The sequence below is a fragment of the Chelonia mydas genome, chromosome 8, assembly GCF_015237465.2.
Source record: "Chelonia mydas isolate rCheMyd1 chromosome 8, rCheMyd1.pri.v2, whole genome shotgun sequence".
In the NCBI taxonomy this organism is placed as follows: Eukaryota; Metazoa; Chordata; order Testudines; family Cheloniidae; genus Chelonia; species Chelonia mydas.
This window is the reverse complement of record NC_057854.1, coordinates 19,804,203-19,824,662: the sequence shown is the minus strand read 5'-3', so window position 1 is coordinate 19,824,662 and position 20,460 is coordinate 19,804,203. Positions and strand designations below refer to the sequence as shown.

General features: G+C 38.8%; 1 protein-coding gene and 1 long non-coding RNA gene across 19 annotated transcripts in view; one reads left to right on the top strand and one right to left on the bottom strand.

Annotated features, from left to right (window-relative positions):
• CPEB4 (cytoplasmic polyadenylation element binding protein 4) overlaps positions 1-20,460 on the top strand; it is a 177,505-nt gene that overhangs the window by 123,638 nt on the left and 33,407 nt on the right. For 5 of the 8 annotated variants that reach the window (XM_043521146.1, XM_037906351.2, XM_043521145.1 and 2 more), the window contains one exon: positions 15,157-15,238. In XM_043521146.1, the coding sequence (XP_043377081.1) occupies positions 15,157-15,238 (82 nt within the window). Of the gene's footprint in view, positions 1-1,933; positions 3,059-15,156; positions 15,239-20,460 lie in introns of those variants that run through there. The other 3 variants (XM_037906349.2, XM_037906350.2, XM_037906348.2) reach the window with 1 other exon arrangement.
• LOC119566913 overlaps positions 1,222-20,460 on the bottom strand; it is a 64,711-nt gene continuing 45,472 nt past the window's right edge. For 8 of the 11 annotated variants that reach the window (XR_005226425.2, XR_005226434.2, XR_005226426.2 and 5 more), the window contains one exon: positions 1,222-3,074. This is a non-coding gene — a long non-coding RNA (uncharacterized LOC119566913). Of the gene's footprint in view, positions 3,075-6,300; positions 6,621-7,368; positions 7,471-20,460 lie in introns of all 11 variants that reach the window. The other 3 variants (XR_005226428.2, XR_005226429.2, XR_005226427.2) reach the window with 3 other exon arrangements.

Genomic DNA, 20,460 nt, shown 5'->3' with positions numbered 1-20,460 from the left:
CCACAAAGATGACTGTCGGAGTGGCACCTTCGTGCCCCTACCAAAAATGGCGGCCGCCCCTCCTTGCATCGCATGACGTCGCCAGGAAGAGACTTGTAAAGCCGGCGGGGGCGAGGCCTCCGCCTGAGGAGACGCGAGGGAGGCGGGGCAGGAGGTGTGTCCTCCCCCAAACCGGAAGTGCCGCGCTGCCTCCCTCCAGCTGGTTGTCATTTCGCTCAGCGGCTCTGTCCTGGGGAGACGGGACTCGGCAGCGGCCGGGCGGGGAGGGAGGTACCGGCTGCGGCAGCGAGCAGGAGGCGGCCGGGGACAAGAGATTCCGTAATATCCAGACTCGCCGATTACTGAAACGCCTCCCGACTCCTCGGAGCCGGTCTCGCGCCCCCTCCCCCTGCGATAATCGATTGTTTTACATGAAGGGTAAGGGCAATCGCCTGCAGCTGCGAGGACGCGAAGCGAGGAAAGGACGCTTCGGAGCCGCCGCCGCAGGACCCCACCCCCCTGGTGACTCCAGCGGTCTCCCTCCCGTGCAGTACTAATCGATCGTGACCCTGTCCCGTAATCTGCGGGCGATTTGGGAGAGCCGGTTAAACACCTTCCATGGGGGAGAGAGGAGCCCGGCCCCTCGCCGCCTGCACCATCCCCTCCCCGCTGGAGGCGGCTGCTCTCCTGAGGTAAAATCCCTCCTGCCTTCCCAGACGCCAGGACTTGTGAGGGGGGGGCGGTGAGGGAGTACCCCATAGAGAACAGGGGCCTGGCGAGCTTAGCCTCCCTCCACCGGCCTCTTGTCCCCTGCCGCATGCCGTGTCCCTGAGGTAAAATCCACCCTCCCTTGCAGACAAGGGCTCCCGCAGCTGAAGGAAGCCTACCTAGCTCAGTAAAAGGAGGCGAGCCCAGTACCAGAAACCACCCTTCCAGAAGCAGCAGCAAGACACCTCCCTCACCCTCCTCCTGCACAAGTCATTGCCTGTTCTACCCCCTCCCCCGAATGCTGAATGCAGATTTCTAAGATGAAACTCTTCTTCGGACAGCCAGGACTCATCTGAAGGACACACAAATATCTGATCGTAAATAAGAGGCCAGCCTGGCAAGCTCAGAAACCCAACCCAACAGGAGCAGCATCAAGAATCCACCCTTCTCCTGCACAGCTCACTCCCTTCTCATCTCCAGAATACTGACTTTCTGAGATAAAAATCTTACCCCTTCAATAAGCCAAGACTTCTCTAAAGGACACATACAAAATAGTATTTATTATTATTATTTATTATTAGAATACACAATAAAGGCTTACCGAGCAGCAGCAGGGAAAAAAAGCCTCCTGCACAATTCACTCCCCCACTGAATGCTAAAATCCTGAGGTAAAATCTTCCCATATCCACAGCAAGGACTCTTTTGAACAGGAAACAAATATATATTAGATTATATAGAATTTATTAAATTATTCCAGACTTAAATTTCTTTCTTTTCTTTTTTTCTTTTTTTGCAGCCAAGAGGTGGAGGGACCAGACGTCATTGTTTCTCTTTTCCTCTTAACTCATTTATGGCCGAGTCAAGGCTGCTGAGGAGGAAAAAAACAGGATAGTTAAAATCTCTTTATATCTGTCCCCAGAAGATTTTTCTCTTATTGATGTGCATTTCCTTTAGGAAAAGGAAACCTCTTATTTTGCTAACCAAAGATTTATTTTTCTTTTCTTTCTAACCAGAGAAAGGAAACAAACATAAATTGACACATCTTAAAAATTTAAAGAGATTTATCTTTGAAAGAACCAGAACTTATATCCAAATCAGAAATATCTAAGGAGTGTGTGGAGGAAGAAACTGGAATATCTAGATTAAAACAAGATATTTCCTAGTTCCTCTTTGGTGGAGGAGGAGAGAAACACTAAACATCGTTGTTGTTTTTTTACAGGAGAAAATCAAATCCTAAATATAATAAATGGGGGATTACGGGTTTGGAGTGTTAGTGCAAAACAACACTGGGAATAAGTCAGCTTTTCCAGTGAGATTTCACCCACATCTGCAGCCTCCACACCATCATCAAAATGCAGCCCCCAGCCCTGCTGCTTTTATAAGTAATAACACAGCTGCCAATGGCAGTAGTGCTGGGTCAGCTTGGCTCTTTCCTGCTCCAGCTGCCCATAACATTCAGGATGAGATTCTGGGGTCAGAAAAATCTAAAACTCAGCAACAGGAAAAGCAAGAGTCTCTAGAAAAACAGCAGCTTTCCCCTAGTCAAAGTCAGGAAGCAGGCATGCTGCCTGAACCTGAGAAAGCTAAATCTGAGGAAAATCAGGGAGACAATTCTTCAGAGAATGGCAACGGGAAAGAGAAAATAAGAATAGAATCACCAGTGTTAACAGGATTTGATTATCAAGAGGCTTCAGGGCTAGGTACTTCAACTCAGCCCTTAACATCCACTGCATCTTCTCTGACTGGTTTTAGTAACTGGTCAGCAGCTGTAGCTCCTTCTTCTTCTACAATAATCAATGAAGATGCCAGTTTTTTTCACCAGGGAGGGGTCCCTGCTGCCTCAGCTAATAATGGTGCTCTGCTATTTCAGAATTTTCCACATCATGTCAGCCCTGGCTTTGGAGGTAGCTTTTCCCCTCAGATTGGACCCCTCTCTCAACACCACCCTCATCACCCCCATTTTCAGCATCATCACAATCAGCATCAGCAACAGAGAAGATCGCCTGCAAGCCCTCATCCACCTCCATTTACACATAGAAATGCTGCTTTTAATCAACTGCCTCATTTGGCTAATAATCTTAACAAACCACCTTCTCCATGGAGCAGCTACCAAAGCCCATCACCTACACCATCTTCTTCATGGAGCCCCGGTGGCGGTGGATATGGTGGGTGGGGAGGGTCCCAAGGGCGAGACCACCGCAGGGGACTGAATGGAGGGATAACACCCCTGAACTCCATCTCACCCCTGAAGAAGAATTTTGCAAGTAATCATATCCAGTTGCAGAAGTATGCTAGGCCTAGCTCGGCCTTTGCTCCAAAATCTTGGATGGAAGATAGTTTGAACAGAGCCGACAACATATTTCCTTTTCAGGTGAGAGTCTACTCTGCTAATATAAATAGAAAAAATGATTTAATTTTTATAGAAACAATAAGGTTGGGGGTTTTTTGTGCAATATACTTCAATTATCACACTTGCATGGTTGAAAATGAATTTAAATTGAAATAAAGTGAACATGTCTAACTTGTAATTCACCCTGTGACATTTCAGTCTTCATGATCTCTGAGCTGTGAATCGTATTTTTTTTCAATAGTGCTTGTCAGATAAATATCTATTTATAGCCCAGTGGGACATCTATTAAAGTTCAGTTCCATCGTGGTAATTAACATTACACGCAGTAAGCAATAACAGTTGGTGAACAAATGTTTCTGCTTTTTAAAAATGTAACACAAAAGGGAGTGAAGAAATGAAATATTGCTTGACTTTAACACTTAAAGATTTTAACTATTTGGAAATGATATTGTGCTGTATGTTGAGAACAAGCATTCAGTAATCCTTAAATCTGTCTCTGCCTTATGTTGCAAAGTAGTTCATGGATTTGCATTGTGACATGACTTGAATATTTTTGTAGATTAGTAATTTCATTGTACAGAAAAAAAATCTGATTTTTTTTTTTTCTTTTGCAGTGAACTGCATAACATTTTTTTCACCAGTAGTGGTAACAATATTGGTTATACAATATTAAATCTTTACTAAAAATAGATCTGGACTAGTCAGTTGTTGGCCTGCACTGTGCTACACCTTATACTGTCAGGAGGCAGGTTTTCTGACACTTCAAATTCATGAGAAACATACCTAGTTTGTTGAGGTTAAAATTAGCTATCTGATGTTGATCCACTTATACAGTGAACATTTGGATGGTAATAGTTGTCTCTCTATCTGACCACTAGTTACAGACCTAGCTTGGTAGCTTTCATATGCTTAAAAAAGACCTCATAAGGTGGATCCAAAACACAAGATTCTTTAATGTCTAGTGGCTTGTTTTTCAGGATCTTCAGACAAGGGCAAAAGTAAAGATTGCAAAACGATTGCAGTATTTCTAGCCATGGTGTAAGAAGCAGGGTGACCTACTTTTAAGTAATTTGGGGCTGGAAGATCAGTAGATTAGAAGAACCTCAGAACATTTGTCATGGTAACTACAACCCCAAAGAGATCTAAATATATTTTATAATGACCTTGTAGAATCAGAGGGAGGACCAATTCATTTCCCCTTGGTAAATTATTCAGTTTGTTTGGTTTACAGGGCCTATGCAGCCTTCTGAAAACAGCAGCAGCTGCTGGTAATACCTTTCATTAAGGATTTCTTTTTACTGCAGAACCACTAGTAGTTTAAACATCAGGTAAAGTCCACATAACCTTGGAATGCATAACAATAACAGATCTTAATTTTAAGAGTTGGAAATAATATAAAGAACTGGTGTCCAGTATACCAAATTCATATGCTCAGACCATTAGCAAAGGGACACAGCTGGAGTTGGTCTTTTTTCAGCCTCACTGCAGCAAGACTTGGCTTGCTGTTTAATTCATTCTGTACCCTGACACGTAGCTGATGTACAGAGTGACAGAATGAGATCAAGTGTGTCCTTGGTGCTGCATTTAAGGCCCAAATGTATATGTACTGATAGAAATGTGCTCCTTTTGGTATCAAGGAAATTAACAAAGCTAAGTGATTCCTGAGTGTGGCTTTTGTATTATGTTCTAAATCTCAAAATGTGTCATTTTTATCATGGCTAAATATAATTTCTACATAGCATACTGGTGTCTGTTTACATAAACAGTAAGATGAAGGTATACATGTCAAGACCATGTCTGACACTTCTTCATGCCAGGAAAAGGAAAGTGTTGGAGTGAAATGCTTTCCAGTCTGTTACTATCACTTATGTTCTGTGATGAACAAGAAAAGGACAGGGCAGGGCAGCAAAACAGGACTCCAGAATGCAGATCCAGAAAAGATGTTGATGATTTTCCAGACCATTTTGGGTAACTGCTTTTTATAACTTTTGTGGTGTGAAATCCTTAGTACCTTTGTGATCATTTTAAAAAGTGATTTCAGTTCTGAGAACACTGGGGGGAGGGGGGAATTATATAAAATGTGTCCATAGGTTTTTGTTCTGCTGGAGGTAGGGTTCAGATTGTATTCTTGACGCAAATCAGTCATGAGGATTTTTGCTTATGATGGAATACGTGTATGTAGTTGCACATATATGAAGTGTCCTTGTGGAGGCAATCATGTTTTGTCTGAGACTTTCATTACTGGAATCTTCTTAGATCCATATTTAGCATCCAAAAGCTACCTTTGTTGCTGAAACAGAATGGGGGTATTTGATTAACTGCCTGTTCCTGGTTCCCCCTTTCATTTAACATTTATTTTCTTATTTAAATCTGTTCATGAGTGTTGCCCTCATATTCTGAGAATTAGTTTATTTAGAATGCAAGAGTATGGAAGAATGTGGGGTTGTTTTATTTATTTATTTATTTATTTATTTTAGGAAAGGTATCGTTTTACTCAAAAGCTTAGTGAAATACAAAAGTACATATTGGAGCATATCTTGTGGCAGAGATCCTATAGCAGCCATATCTAAATGCTCATTTTTTATTGACAAGTGTTGCATATGTCTGTGTAAATAACTTACATGAACAAATGTTGATTTTAATTGTTTCTGCCTCATGACTCTTAGTGATTTGCCATGAGACAAAAATCCCTAATTTTTGTAGATAAAAGTAGGGATCATTTTTGGTGTTGATTTGCTTGGTATTTTTATACCAGAGAAGGTAGCTCATTCAGTATTGTGGTGGACATGTACAAATTGGTCTGGTGTTTGTGATGCTTAGTAGTTCTATAGTACTGTTTGAGGGTCTCAGAGCATGACTGGGGAGTAGACAAGGTCCTCTTCTTACAGTTGGGGAATCCAAGGCACAGGAGGTGGAGTGACTTGCCCAAAATCAGCTGGCAGAGCAGTAAACAAAACCTAGATTTTTTTTTTTACTCCTCATCTTGTGCTTTTACAACCATACAAAGCTTCATCTCAATTAAAGCAGTTAAATCTGTTTAAAAAATTAACTAATTCCTTATTTTTTAGCTTTTCAGAATTACACTCTTACAAAAGATCTGTTTCAAAAGAGCAAAGCCACAATTTGTCATCCTTCTTTGACCTCTCATTTGAAAAGTTGCTAGTTTTCAAAAGAATAAACTGTGCTCTTGAAAAAGAAAATGGTAGGTTCTTAGTTATAGTAGCCTTCCATAGACATCTGATCAAATGAGTGAGTAGACCTACCTTGTAACATGAGGAATTTTCAAAAAACAATTGCTCCCCATTTTCCTCCCTGCGACACTGAAAGTTTAGCAGCTCAATGGGATGGTGAATAGTCAGTAATTGAGCTGCACTGCAGCATTGTCCTCCGGATTGTATAGACTTTCCTCTTGCTACATACTTGCACTTTTAAAAAGACTGGAACACCCTGCTTGTTATGCAATATATAAATCTTGCTTTGATAGGCATTTCCAGGTTTCAAACTCTCATCATCAAATGTGTGAGGATGTTTGTAGAATCAATCCTTGAAGGCACTAACAAGCTGAGCAATAGTGCTCAGCTTTCTGTAAAAAGTATTCAGACAAATTTCTGCATAGCTTCTTAGACTAGGACATGAAAATAAAAATTCAAATTGCCAGTTTCATAGAATTTTACATTTGTGGGCAGTTCACTGAATTCACTTGCTCAAAATGTTTTTTTTTTCCTCCCCAGAGAGAGGCCTCCAGACATTTAACCCCATCCCAGTCTGTGGAGGTTCTGTGCTAAGGGGGCTTTCTCTTCCCCAAGGTAGATGTGGAATGTTTGTGAAAACACATGACTACTGTAGTGTAAAATTAAAACTCCATTCTGTAATGATCTGTTTGTACACAAAAATCCTGACTATATTGATTAGTGTATTAAAACAATCCCATTCATAAAGCATTTTAGAACTAAAAATATTCTCCGTTACATGCATTTGCCAACCTTTCATCATAAGGGAATCTTGCTAATGGTCTTTTCTTTGCTCACTTCAGGATTTTGATTTATATTTTCTTATTGTTCTGAAGGAGCCTCTTGAGAGACTGAGAGCTGGCTGCATAAAATGATGAGGCAACTTGTTATTTTAGATTAAAATACATATATTTGGGTTTTTTAAATACCTGCTCACCCATTTTCTATAACTATATCCACTGCATAGTAACTAGTGTTTTGTATGCTATCCCCCTACTGATTTAGCTATTGGTCTGTGGAATTAAAAGCACTCTAATGTGGTATGACATACACAATTTAAGTACTGTGGAAGTTAACACTGTTCTTGTTTTATAAACTTACCACTGACGTTTGTACTTAGGCTTCAGCCCTCCTGCATATTTCTGACCTCAGGGATTTTTTAAAAAGAGGGCCTTTGTTAAGAAGCTATTTGAATTATGTTTCCTAAGATTAAAAGAAGGAATCTTATTATTCATTTTGCTTTGAAAATGAATTGCATACACAGCAGGGCAGCATAGAGCAGAGAACATCGAGTCGCGTACAGTAGTAGATGCATAAAGAGGTTTATGTACAGCAGAAGTGGGCTCAGGCATGTTATTTGAAATTTATAGACAGGACAGTAACTCTTCTTAATATTTAAAACTCTTTCAGTTTGACAGAGCATAAGAGCTTTTGTGGGAGTGAGCACTTTTGATTCACTTGAGTTTTCCAGCTTTCATTTTACTCTTCCTGGTGAAGCTATAAAAAATGATTAGGGCAGCATACAGCAACATCCGTTCAGGAAAAACCTGTTTATTCAGTGCCTTGTTAATTCAGCGGTTACTGGATTGGGAGTTGGAAGACACCACTTATGGGGAGGGTTGGGTGGGGTGTATATAGCCGCTGAGTTAAGCTTCATCATTCTACTTCAGAATGAAATAAAAATGTGGAATTCATGTCCAGTGCCTAAGGCTACCAAGACACTTGACTAAGTGTTGGGGACTCCTGGATATAGAGTTACTAGAAACTATAAAGGCAAACCTAAAGAAATAAACAGGATTTGGTTTATAATAGTAAATATTTACTTTATAGCTATGACACCAGTTTTTTAAATTACGGGAACTAGGACAAGTTTTCAGAAAGCTTCAAACCTCCAAAGCACATACAGTGACTAGGAATTAGAGGTGATCTTTCTACAACTATATACTTGTGTACTTGTGGCACCTTAGAGACTGACAAATTTATTTGAGCATAAGCTTTCGTGAGCTACAGCTCATTTCATCATATGAGCTGTAGCTCACGAAAGCTTATGCTCAAATAAATTGGTTAGTCTCTAAGGTGCCACAAGTACTCCTTTTCTTTTTGCGAATACAGACTAACACGGCTGCTACTCTGAAACCTCCAATTTTAAAGTATGATATATGCAATTATGCTTGCCCCATAAATACTGCTTAATCATCTTCAATAAATTGCTAAAATCAACAGTTTACTTTGCATCATTATAGATGCCTGACTCTTCAAAGAATTCACATTTTGTAATATTAGGCACAGCCTTTGCTACAAGCAAATTGTCACACCCAGGCAGGCTTTGATTTTATACTGTTTGGCTTTCATAGCATTGGCAGACTATGGTTGCGATTGCCTCATCTTGGGAAACATTGAATAGAAACTCTCAGTTTCTGGAGTCTTAATTGGTCAGGCGATACTGATGGCATGGGTACAGTTTAAATGTAGTTAGGCCTGTACTTCAGTGGTTGAATCCAGATCAACTGTCTGTGAAGCTCAGGAGAATTTAAATCTAAGGTTTTGGTTCAGGTCCATGCTGAACATTCTCTTCCATGCCATCAAGTTTTCATGTTCAACTTCCAGTGCATATAGTATCACAATATGTATAATACATAATTTATCCTAAGTGTTTTTATTCTGGAATGGGTCCCTTTGGACTTCAAGTAGGGAAGAAGATGGATCTTAAGGAATCTGAATTGTGTGGTTTCCTACTTATAAGCATCTCCATTTTAAATGTTGTCCTTACATAGTACCTGTCAACCACAGATCCCAAAGTATTTAAAATATTCTTTACAGATCGATGTGGGGAGAACACGGGGCACAGAGGTTAAGTGACTTGTGCAAATTCACATGAGTCAGTGGCAGAGTTGAGACTAGAATCCGGGAGTTCATCTCTCAGTCCTTAGCCACTAGATCACATTATCATGGCTATCTTATGTATTTTGAAATTATTTCTAGGCAGCATGAAGGAAACAGACAAGCAATTCCATTTCCTTTTTAGAGTGATTTGGCGAGACCTTTGCATAAAGTTCACTGGTGTAGAATATCAGCTCCATATTAATTGGGTGTGGGCTGCTAAATATTACCTTTATATAGTTAGTCTTCTAAGCAATGCTGTTTTTATATAAATTCCACCATTTCTTACAGCATGTAAATGTTGTTAATATCTTAAAAGCAGCTTCTTGTATTGGAGCTATAATTTGATTCTCATTAGGATCTTGTTTCTCAAAGTCCTTTTTTGCCAAAGGTAAATGTGCTTGCCCTTTGAGCCCTCTTACAAAGCAAAAGGTCAGAAACCCTAATACAAACTCTTGAAGTGCAAAGTTCTTCTTCTGATCAACTTAGGTAAGCAATATCAGCCACCAGAAAACTTATTTTGTTATAGCTATATAGACATTTTACTTTCTTTTGGGTGATCATTATCCCTATATCCCTTCTTTCTCATTCATATATTTATTACACACAGATCACTGGTATGACTCCGTTGGGGCCACTGTCACTCAGTGAATTGGGCCATTTAGAAAACACCACGCTGTGGGATGAATCCCCCTCCCCACTGTATGCTTGAAAGAGGGACTGCACTCATTTTTGCTGGGTACAGCATAGTGAAAATTCATATGCTTCACAAAGACCAACTTTTCCGCATATTTGGTTACTGAGTTAAAAATCAGAGCTTAATATTTACATGTTACAGCAGTAATGTTGAAGCAGTATTAAATGTGTAGTCACAGGTCTCTGGCAAGATGGTCACCAGTGCTAGTCTCAAATGTTAATTTTTATCGTTTTCAGATAAAGTACTTCGTTTGCTGACCACCAGTAAACTTTTAGAACGCTACACTGAGCAAAACTGGTGCAGTTTCTTTTCTTTTTAAATAATTCAGGATCAAATATCTTACATGAATAGAGAAATTCTACTAAAAAGAAAAATGTGTTCATGGTGCTTGTCTCTCTTCAGGCCATTGTACTATTATGATACTTAGCCTTTCAAATTGTTAATGGACCTCTCTGCACAGTGAACCAAATTTGCTGGTTTAAACACTGCAAGGTCACTGAAATTGATGAGGTTTCAGGGTAGTCAGTGCAGATTTAGGTCTGTGTTCAGGAATCTGGGAGCCCTGTGGTATCTGTTCTTTTCAGAATAGGCACCATCTAGAATTGATTGACTAAATAAAGTACTGGGATTATCCAGAAGTTCCAAAAAGTAAGTAAGTAAATAAAACATTTGCTCTATCCACTTCAGGGATAGATTTGCTTTTCTGGTTTTATGCTTTGTTGCTGCCATCTGGGTTCAAAGTGCTAGGGGTATTTCTAGGCTAGTCTATCCTACCCAGTGTAAATAGTACATAATACAGGGTGGACAAAATGCTCATAATTATGCAAACTGGTGAATGACATGCTGCGTTTTGAATGTCTTACAGGTGATTGAGAAGCCGTGCTGAAAGGGAATTGCAGTTAAATAGCACTCAGGAAACATGGGTTGCTGTTGTGAGTGTGTCATGGTATAAATAGGGACATAGTCTGCTGAAATTCTGCAATTGGAAAATAGCATCAGATGTCATGAAATAAAGTATGTGTACTAGGCCTGCCACCATAGTAACTGAACAATTTAGAAAGATTAGGATAACTAGAGTAGACTGTTGGTCTAGCTTCTACTCTTCCACTAATAAGTGGTGCTTTGTGGAAGGGACATGATGCTAAGATGCATTTTAACTTGGTTTGTGGCCTTTTAACAAATGCCCTCAATAGGCAGGGACCCTGAGGAGCAACTTTTTTCAAATGTCCCAGTACCAAGACTTGTGTTTTCCCAGGATTGAGGCTGAGGCAACTCAGCGCCTCAAGCTGACTAGGCCATTAGGCATTCCCTCAGGCCTGAGAAAAAACTGCTTATCAGTTGTATATTGAGAATGCTCTAGAATTGTTTAGAAACCTCATCAAGACATATGACTGAATGTGGCAGATAGGGGCCTCTTGGTGTTCAGCATTTTGTATCACCAGGACTCTTCCATCATCTTGGTATGACTGGAACCACGAGAGGGTGGAGAGGATGAGGCTCTGAATGTTTTAGAATGGTCTGCACCCTTCCATTGTGAATGATCCATTAATGGTGGCTACCAATGGGAACACAGCCACATAACTTTATTTGGTAATCAAGATGAGCATGGTTTAGAACTGCAGGTGAAGAACCTTGGGAAACTGAGCTTATAAGACATGGATATCCTCATTAGAAATTCATGCATCATAAAGGGGGAGAATAAATGGGGCATGTAATTAAAAATGGAACAAGTAGAAAGTGAGCGGGCTCAGGGAAAATTTCCATTAAAGAATCTAGTTGTCCCTTTGAGGGAATTTCCAGTTTATTCCATCTTTCTTCTCCCTTATATATGTTTAAATACTGCCTCTATTCTGAATGCCAAACACTGCCCCCTCCACCTCACATCCAACTGATGAATGCTAATCCCTCTCTGTGACATTCATTAATATAACTTAATCTCAGCACAACACTAAAAATTGAGGGGAGAGAAGTTATTTTGGGGCCGACCCTACAGTTTGTTGGCAGCATTGTATACAAAATAACATACAGAGGCTGCCTGGCAGTATTCTTCCCATTAAATGTTTGCCAGATAACTGAGATGTCATTGACAGCGTGGCAGCTGAAGGGTCTGCAGGCTTCTGAAATTCCATGCTCCCCCTGTTGTGAGATAGGAGAAGTGGCAGATGCATACAAGTTGGAGTTTCCAGCTGCTTCAATATTCGTGAGGCTGAGTTCTAGATCTATTGCTAACGAGAGATTCAAAGCACAAAATAAGGTACAGAACAGAAAGAAATACATAGTGAGAAATGTTGAGAGATTGGAAAGTGCTACAATATCCTTAAAAACTATTTCCCCCCCCCCCCCCAATAAAATAAAATAAACAGTCCTGGATGGAAGCAATACAGATACTGAAAATTAGGGATAATGTCTGTCTTTATTCATTTCTGACTTGCATGGATTATACCTATTCCCATTAAAGTCAATTAAGATAAGGAACACCTTTTTACCTATGTAAACTATTCAAATTGATTTCATTGAAATTTAAGGCTTATCTACACTTACAGTGCTGCAGTGGCACAGGTGCACCAGTGCAGCTGCACTGCTGTAGTGCTTAGAGAAGACGCTATCTATGTCGATGGGAAAGCTTTTCCTGTTGGCGTAGGTACTCGACATCACCGAGAGGGAGAAGCGCTGGGAGAAGCCCTCCTGATGACACGGTGCTGTCTACACCAGGAGTTAGGTCAGTATAACTCTGTCACTCACGGGTGTGGATTTTCTACACCTTTAAGTGATGTAGTTCTACCAACATAAGTTTGTAGTACAGACTAGGGCTTGGAGTTATTAGAATTATAACTAGACTTTGAAATTGATAGGAACCATGGACAAAAATATCAGATCAAGAAACTAAAAGAACCAGTGAAGAAAGAAACAAGTAGGAGAAGAAACAAATGTGAAGCTGGAGGAAAAAAGGTATAAGGAACCAAATGTTCCTAAACTAGTATTTTTTGGTAGATATGTATGCTCTCTTGTAATACAGGTTAGTGAGAAATAAACACTGTGAAAAGATGAGGCAGAAACACAGCAAGTTGAATTTTGGCCATATTAGTATGGTAAATGTTTCTGCCCTGTCAGTGACCGGAGTACAGCTACCTTCACCTTTCTGCCAAACTTTCTCTAAAGATCATCTACATGCTACTGTAACGAGCTCCCTCTGGAGAGGGGTACTCGAACCATTCTGTGGCAGGAACACACACAGTTGTGGGTTGTTTTTTTTAAAGGGGAAATGAAAAATAAATTCTCAGTTAAAATTACTATTTTGTTTTTGGTAGGAATGTGACTTACTAAATAGGAATTAGGCTAGGACACCAGAGCCAACCACTTCTACTCTTAAAATACCACGGAGTATTTAATGACCACAAATGGCCATGACCAGTTTCTCATTGACTCTTCAGCAATACAGTGCCCAGCCAGAATGGCAGCAGTATTTCAATACTGAAGCAAATGAAAGTATCAGTTATTGAATATACAGCACCATTTTATACAGGGTTTTTTAACTTCTCATCCAAATACTGAGTAAATCTGGCTCTACTTACCTTGCAAAAGTTTAGCTTCACATCTAGATGTAGAGAGAAACTAAACCCCACATTGGTGGGTAATTGATATAGTTGTATACAAGTTCACTCTAATCTCCTATCTACAATTGCTTGTAACTTTCCTTGTTTTCTTATGGGCAGAAACTTTCCACACTTGGTCTTGGTTTAAAGGTGAATCTCTCTTGGAAAATGAACGAAATAGAACACCTGAGATTAGAGGTGGTCTCCTTTTTGAACACAGAAATTAAATGCAATGTCTGTTAATAATAGTTGAACAAAATTCTACTTGCCTGTTTCCCTGGGAGGGGGTAGTGTGGGGAAACTATTTTGGGTGGATGACTAAATTGTTTCATCATGGGGCAAAATATGTTGTGCCTGGACTAGTGAACACTTGTAATTTTGCAAGACTGTATTATTGAAACATGAAAGTTAAATATAGACACTAAAGTCAAGAAACTGAGAACCATAACGCTTGGCCAAAGTGTTTGGTGTTGGTTTGTAAACCTACTACTACATTAATGCAATACATTACTTTTAACTTGGATAACCAGATAGATGGCTTTGATAGACATATGTGAACTTTGATTTTCTCTTCAGTTGAGCATTGGCTGGTTTTAGTCAAGAAAGGGTGACCTATGAAATATGCTAAAGGGTGACACTAAGGAGAAATCCTAGGTAAATTTACTTCAAATGGATCCAGATGATGTGATGGTAATGTATACAAGTCAACTTTTGTGTCTAAAGTTTGTCTAGTGCTTTGTTTTTAAGTGTTTGTTTAAAATTGCAAAGTTCTGGGTCTAAAGAGTGAAATTTTAAAGTACAAAATGTTAACTTTTTACCAAAAAACTAGGCTGTTTGGCACCAATATTTGCAGTAAATGAAATTCCGTGAACTTCAGTTTTAATTGTGCAGACACCAAAATGACTGATAACTGTATAGCACTGGATTAACATACATTGTATTGTAATGGTATAGTTTAAACTGGTAAGTGCTTTCCTTAACAAGGATGCTTTCCTGAACTGGAGCCTTAAATTGCAATTTGTTTCATTACTTCAAACAGGATTTATTTGAGGGTGCAGAGTATTAAACTTGGCAAATAAAGTTTTGGAGTAGTTCAACCTCCAGACTTCAGCTGGCTTGAAAACTTCAGTGGAAACTAAATTGATGAAAAAGGAAAACAAACTTTTGTGTGTCATTTGTTTTTCCATTTTCCAGCCAACTCTAAAATATACCTGAACACTCCTATCTTATGTTACTTTTCTTTCTTAAAACAAACATAAAGCAACCCAAATTTTCTTGGCCTCTTAACAGTATCAGTTCTGACTGAATTTCTGTGGCTGGCAAAATAAATGCTCAATGTCAGTACGATAAACATATTGTCGTTTTTTTTTTTTAAAGAGAGATTGCTTTGCAGTGAGCTTTAATACAGGATATCTCATTTTAATTGTTTTAAAAACTACTTATTGCAAAGAGGCTTTTTTAGGAGTAAAACTGTAGTTTCATTTGTTTTCAGATATTTTGTTCGTGGTGTTACTAATGCAAAACTGAAGCTTCTGATATGAATTTACTGTTACTCAGTAAAAGCCCAAGAGTCCTGTAGTTTTACTTTAAATATAATTTCATTGTTTATGTTTAATTCTGATCTAATAACCTAGGGTGGAGTAGAACCTTCTGCATATTTGAGGTAGCCTTGGATAGCATTTTGTTGTCTAAACTGGCTTTGTTTGTGTTTACTTGCAGGATCGCGCAAGAACTTTTGACATGCATTCACTAGAGAACTCGCTGATTGACATAATGAGAGCTGAAAATGATTCACTGAAAGGTAAATTTAGAAGGCGACTGTTTCCTGCAGTAAATAATTAGGATGATGTGCTTGGGCAGGATACAAAATTTGTGTTTTGTTTGAACAACTAAGGTATCATTTGAATATTGCATGCTGGTCAACTCATCTAGGCCTCATTTTCCTGCTCCATCAAGAGACGAAGGTATCAATGCACATGAACACTGGTGTGTGTCTAATGTCTCGATCAAGGACACTATGAAATGGAAGCACAACGCATTCTTTTGTATAATAAGTGGCTTGAATTGTTGAATTTTTTTAAACATGCAGCATGTAAAAATTAAATTCCTAGTTTCTGGAATCTTATTCAGATAGGTAAAACATACCTACCTACTTGACAGTGTTTTCCCTCTTCAGCCACATATGCTGTCTTCTGTCTCTGCAAAAATATGTTTTCGGTACTTATTTAACTAACCCAGTGTCTAATATGAGTACTAAGCTGTTTCATCACAACTTTGTCTCAAGTAGTCTTTCCCTTGATTATGCCACACACTTGTGTAATTATGTCCGTTTCCCTTTTGAATTACAAGGTTCTCCTGATGCAGTACTTTCTCCAGAGTAAAGATTGAACAGGCTTGTGCTGTCTCTTAGGAATGAGAAATGCTTAAATATATAGGAGCGGTATATTTTGCCAGTGAAAGATTTAAAAAGAAATGAGTTTTAAGCTTCCCATGAAAGTGTTCTGAAAATTTCGACTAAAGAAACAACTGTCTTCTGAAAATGCTTTTAATACACATTAATATATTGCTTAATAGAAGCAGCACATGCTATAAAACCCTGAAGTTTAGTTTATTGCAGGTCAGTGCTAAACACTAATCTTACAATTTCAGTCTCAGGGTTACAGTTGTCTGACTACTCTTATTTATCCACTTCAAGGTTTATGCTCATTTTTGTTGTTGACCTGAGGCCACTAAAACAGATTTATGGTAGTCTTTAAAAATAAATTTCCCCTAACACCAAGGTTTGTGTTATTAATGAAAGTGATTTGCTTTTTAATAGTGCTGCTCCTCTAGTACAATCCCAAAGTACTTAACAGATGTATACTAAAAGTTCATGCATCCAGATCTGGGGTGAAATGCAGCTGCATGACAATTTAGTGCAGGAAATAACTTTCCAACTGAAACTACAACGGAGTTCTAAGTAGGCAAAACTCCCACTGAGTTTAAAAATGAAAACAAACTTTCCCTGTGGGGAGAAGGGTACCAGTGCCATTGGCTCTTTAATAGGGTTGCCAGTTTTGGTTGGATGTATTCCTGGAGGTTTCATTACATGACAAAATCTTCAATTAAAGATTAATCTTCAATTCCTGGAGACTCCAGGACAACCCTTGAGGTTTGCTACTCTTTAATAACAGCAAGTTGTAAAGGCTTTGTTTTTTGTTTTTGTTTTTTACCCCCACATGCCATCAGAGCGCAGTACCCTGTGTATACCGTAGCATCATAATGGAGCCTTAGTTCAGTATTAAGTCAAGTGTCCCACTTAAATTGAGTACCTGGAATATGCTTGGAGGCCTTTCATCCAGCTATTAGGTGGGCCCAATCCAATTTTTAGCTGATTAAATCTGACACGCTCACGGTGATGTGGCTGCAGACCAAACGAACCTTTTAAGGGAAATTTAGTTTTCTAACAAAGTAAGGTTGCTATATTGTCATGTTCAGTAATTAAGGGTAGTTTTGTACAGTACTGTGATTGGTTTAACTGCTCTGAAAAAGTCCTTTGGTTTTCAAATGGTTCTTTACTTTAAAGTGAAAAGTGTTCAAAGAGTGGAATAAATGTCAGCAAAGAATAGTGTATATTTCTGATGCATACTAATTCTTGCTTGAGCTTGATTTGTTAATCACCAGTGCACAATCATCTATATTTGGTCTAAAGCGCTGTGTATTGTTGCATAATCAGAACACAGCAACATCAATCAGATATTGTTCTGGGAAATTTTCTACTGTGTTTTCGTGAGGTGCTTGACCTATATTGACACATATTACTCTAAACTATAATATTCTTTTTTTGATGTTTTACGGTTAATAGCCCTAAAAATATACTTGCCTTGACAATGCTTCCATTTTAAATTTCTTGCCGTAAGTACTCCATTTTATAGTAGTATTTCCTGGGCTACGTTTTTAAGTTACTTACATGAAACTTGTGGTACATAAATCCCTGTTCTCTGCTATTATAGCTTAGCAGGCTTGTGCAGTGGTTTATTTGCTGTAGTATTTTAAGGAGTGTGCCTTTTAAAAAAGAATTAGCTTGACTATGTTTAAAAGAATCAGCAGAAGGTAAGAATCTTAAAATATGATGAATTGTGGTTGTCATTTTAGTCTTGCTGTCCTATTATAATACCTGCAGTTATATAAGTTGATCAATAAAAATAGTTACGCAGTTTGTTTTATATGGGTTACTTTTCATGGGCAGTGTTTTTCAGCTAATTTGGATTGTCCGTCTATGTGAAGTGATGGAAGTTCCATTGCTTGAGACTTTAAAAATAGACTGGACAGAGCAGTAGAAAACATACTGTAGGAAACAATCTGGGATTGGCAGGGAGTTGGGCCAGGTGATCTAATAGGTCTTGTTGCTAACTTCTGACTCTTTTTTGATAAAATTTAATAAGGACTTAAGTGTCAGTATTCTAAATCAGGTTACTTCTTCCTTTCATAGCACAATGCACTCCAGAAATAGGGAAAAATATTAAAATACACCAAGTGAGCCTTTTAAAGTCTTCAGACCAATTCAGAACTGAGGGGGAAAGATGTTTAGGGATTGGGAATCATAGTGTTGGGACCATTGTCTCTTAAGGCTTTGACGGAAACCCCTGAATGTTTAAGTGATGGCCTGACTTAATATTGGGATGTACAGAATAGTGGTAGTTTTGGTTTTGAAGTCTACAGCATGACAATCAGTAAAACTAAACAAAATCTATTCTCTCTCCGACTACTTACTGATTGAGTCTTATATTTATTAATCTTGGGTTTCTTTATGAATAAGTGTAACAGTTATTCTTGGATTGCTTGCAATAATAAGCCTACAAATAAGGCAATGTTTTCTGTTTTTGTTGTTGTTTTTTGTTTTTTTTGGGGGGGGGGGTGGATCCTCGAGAAGCATTTTGAAAATAGCATTGATTCACTATTAAATTCAGTGTTAAAATCCTGATGAGATTTTGTAAAACGTGATAAAGAATATTTTTATTTGTGGCTGTTTCATTTTTTCTACCCTTGAATCCTATCCCCATTTCCTTTCCTGAACAGCTGCCATTTCAGTATGTTATTTTTATCCACGAGAGTGAGCGTGCTGACTTCTGCATAGCCAATGATAATCTGCAGAAGCCTTTCCCTAGAGACTAATTGCATTTTCTTTATATTGTACTCGGCCTTCAGCTGAGCCGGAGATCCAGGGACTGATTTTTGAATCTGGGTCTTCCAGATTGCAGTTTGAGCATTGGTGTAAGACGAGACGGCTGACTAAATATTTCCTTCTTTCATCTAGAATGAAATGTCTTTAAATGCTGTGTAGTGGCAGACTTACTGCTTTAGTGACTATCCTGTACCTCTGTTCTTTCCAGGCTATGGGACTGGCGCTTATTGCCTGGAAGTGGTGCAAAGTGAAAGGGATTAAAGAAGTAGGCTGGCGCACATGCTTCCAGCACTGCAAAGCACTATTGTAAAAGAGTCCGTCTAGAAAAAGCCAAAGAAAAATATGTGAATCAGCTCTAAAGCTGCATGAGAGATACATGGGAAAAATTAGGCCGAAGATGGGTAGGGTGAGAAAAAGCTAGGCTTTGGATAGAGTGAAAGAGTAGACTAAAACGGATTGGGTGCATGGGGGCAGGCGGGGAGGTAGATGTGAAGATGGTGTGCACATTGCCTGAAAATTGGAGAGGGGGAAGGCAACCTGATGAAAATGAAATTCAAAGACCTGATGTTTCTCAAAATGGATTACTTTGAGTTAAAGGCTACATGTAGTGATATTTCTAGAACAATCAGCCTCTTCAAGTCCTGAAAAACTACTAGATTTTTTAAAAATGGGTGATGGTCCACAGTGATTCTATGGAAAAGATGTTTGTGTCAAAGAGTTGGAATGACTTGTACAGAGATTTTTCTGAATGCTTGGGAAGGAAGAAATTAACTGGCGTTTTCTTGTGCAGTGTTTGGAATGTGCTTTGTTTTTGAGACATCCTATCTGGTTCTGCAGATATATGCTCAGATAATTGGTGACACAAAGAGTCATGTGTCAATGATTGCACAATGGTCCCTAATCCTGGTTGAGGCCTATAGATGCCGTGGTAATATAAATAACTAATACTAATAATAATGGCCAGATAAGTGAGTGAGCATGCATAATCAGTTAAAAAAAAAAAAAACAAAAAAAACAAAAAAAAAAACCCCTGAGGTTTGATTTTTGTTAGCATCCTAAAGGGGTCTACAAAAACAGAAGTATATGTATTTTTATGCTGAGCAGGGATGTTAAACTTAATAGCCAAAAACACCTCCTCCTTTCCTCCCTTGTTTTACTTTGGGAGTGCTACACAGTACCCTACTGGGATTCTGAGTGTATGCAGACCCATGTGTTAAGACCTGCACTCAATATAGCTTTATAATCAATGAAGCCTTTTGTATTATATATTAGTTTGGGTGAAAGAGCAGCACAAAGCCTGTCAATTTTTGATCCAATCTGTGCACCCCCTTCTCTGAGCAATTTATGGAAAAAAAAGATCATTACTCATTTGAACCTTAAATACATAAAACTTAGTTTTTTAGCATTTCATATTAACTGCCTCTTCCCCTCATTGTGTTGTACACTGGCCCCGTTTGTCCTAACCATAATTAGGAAGTACTTGTGAGTTATGCATTAAATGACTTCAGCCTGTAGTCACTGGTGGTCAGCCTGTAGTCACTGGTGGTCAGCCTGCAAGTTCACTTTGTCACAGTAAAAATGAAGAACCCATGGGATTTCTGAGTTAATTGATAATATAAATTAGATTACAAGTGAATTATTCACTTTTTTAAAATGGAAGTGAACATAATACCTGTAAGTTAGGGTCTAATAGACAAGTTAAGAAACAGGCTAGACTTGACACTACATTGGTTTCTCCTCACCATGACTCTGCCAATCCTGACCTGGGAACAAAGGATTCCAGTCCTAAAATTGTCCATTGCAAATGGATTAGGATGCTACTCCCAGACTCTTCATTTGTGACAGTCAAGGATTTGTAT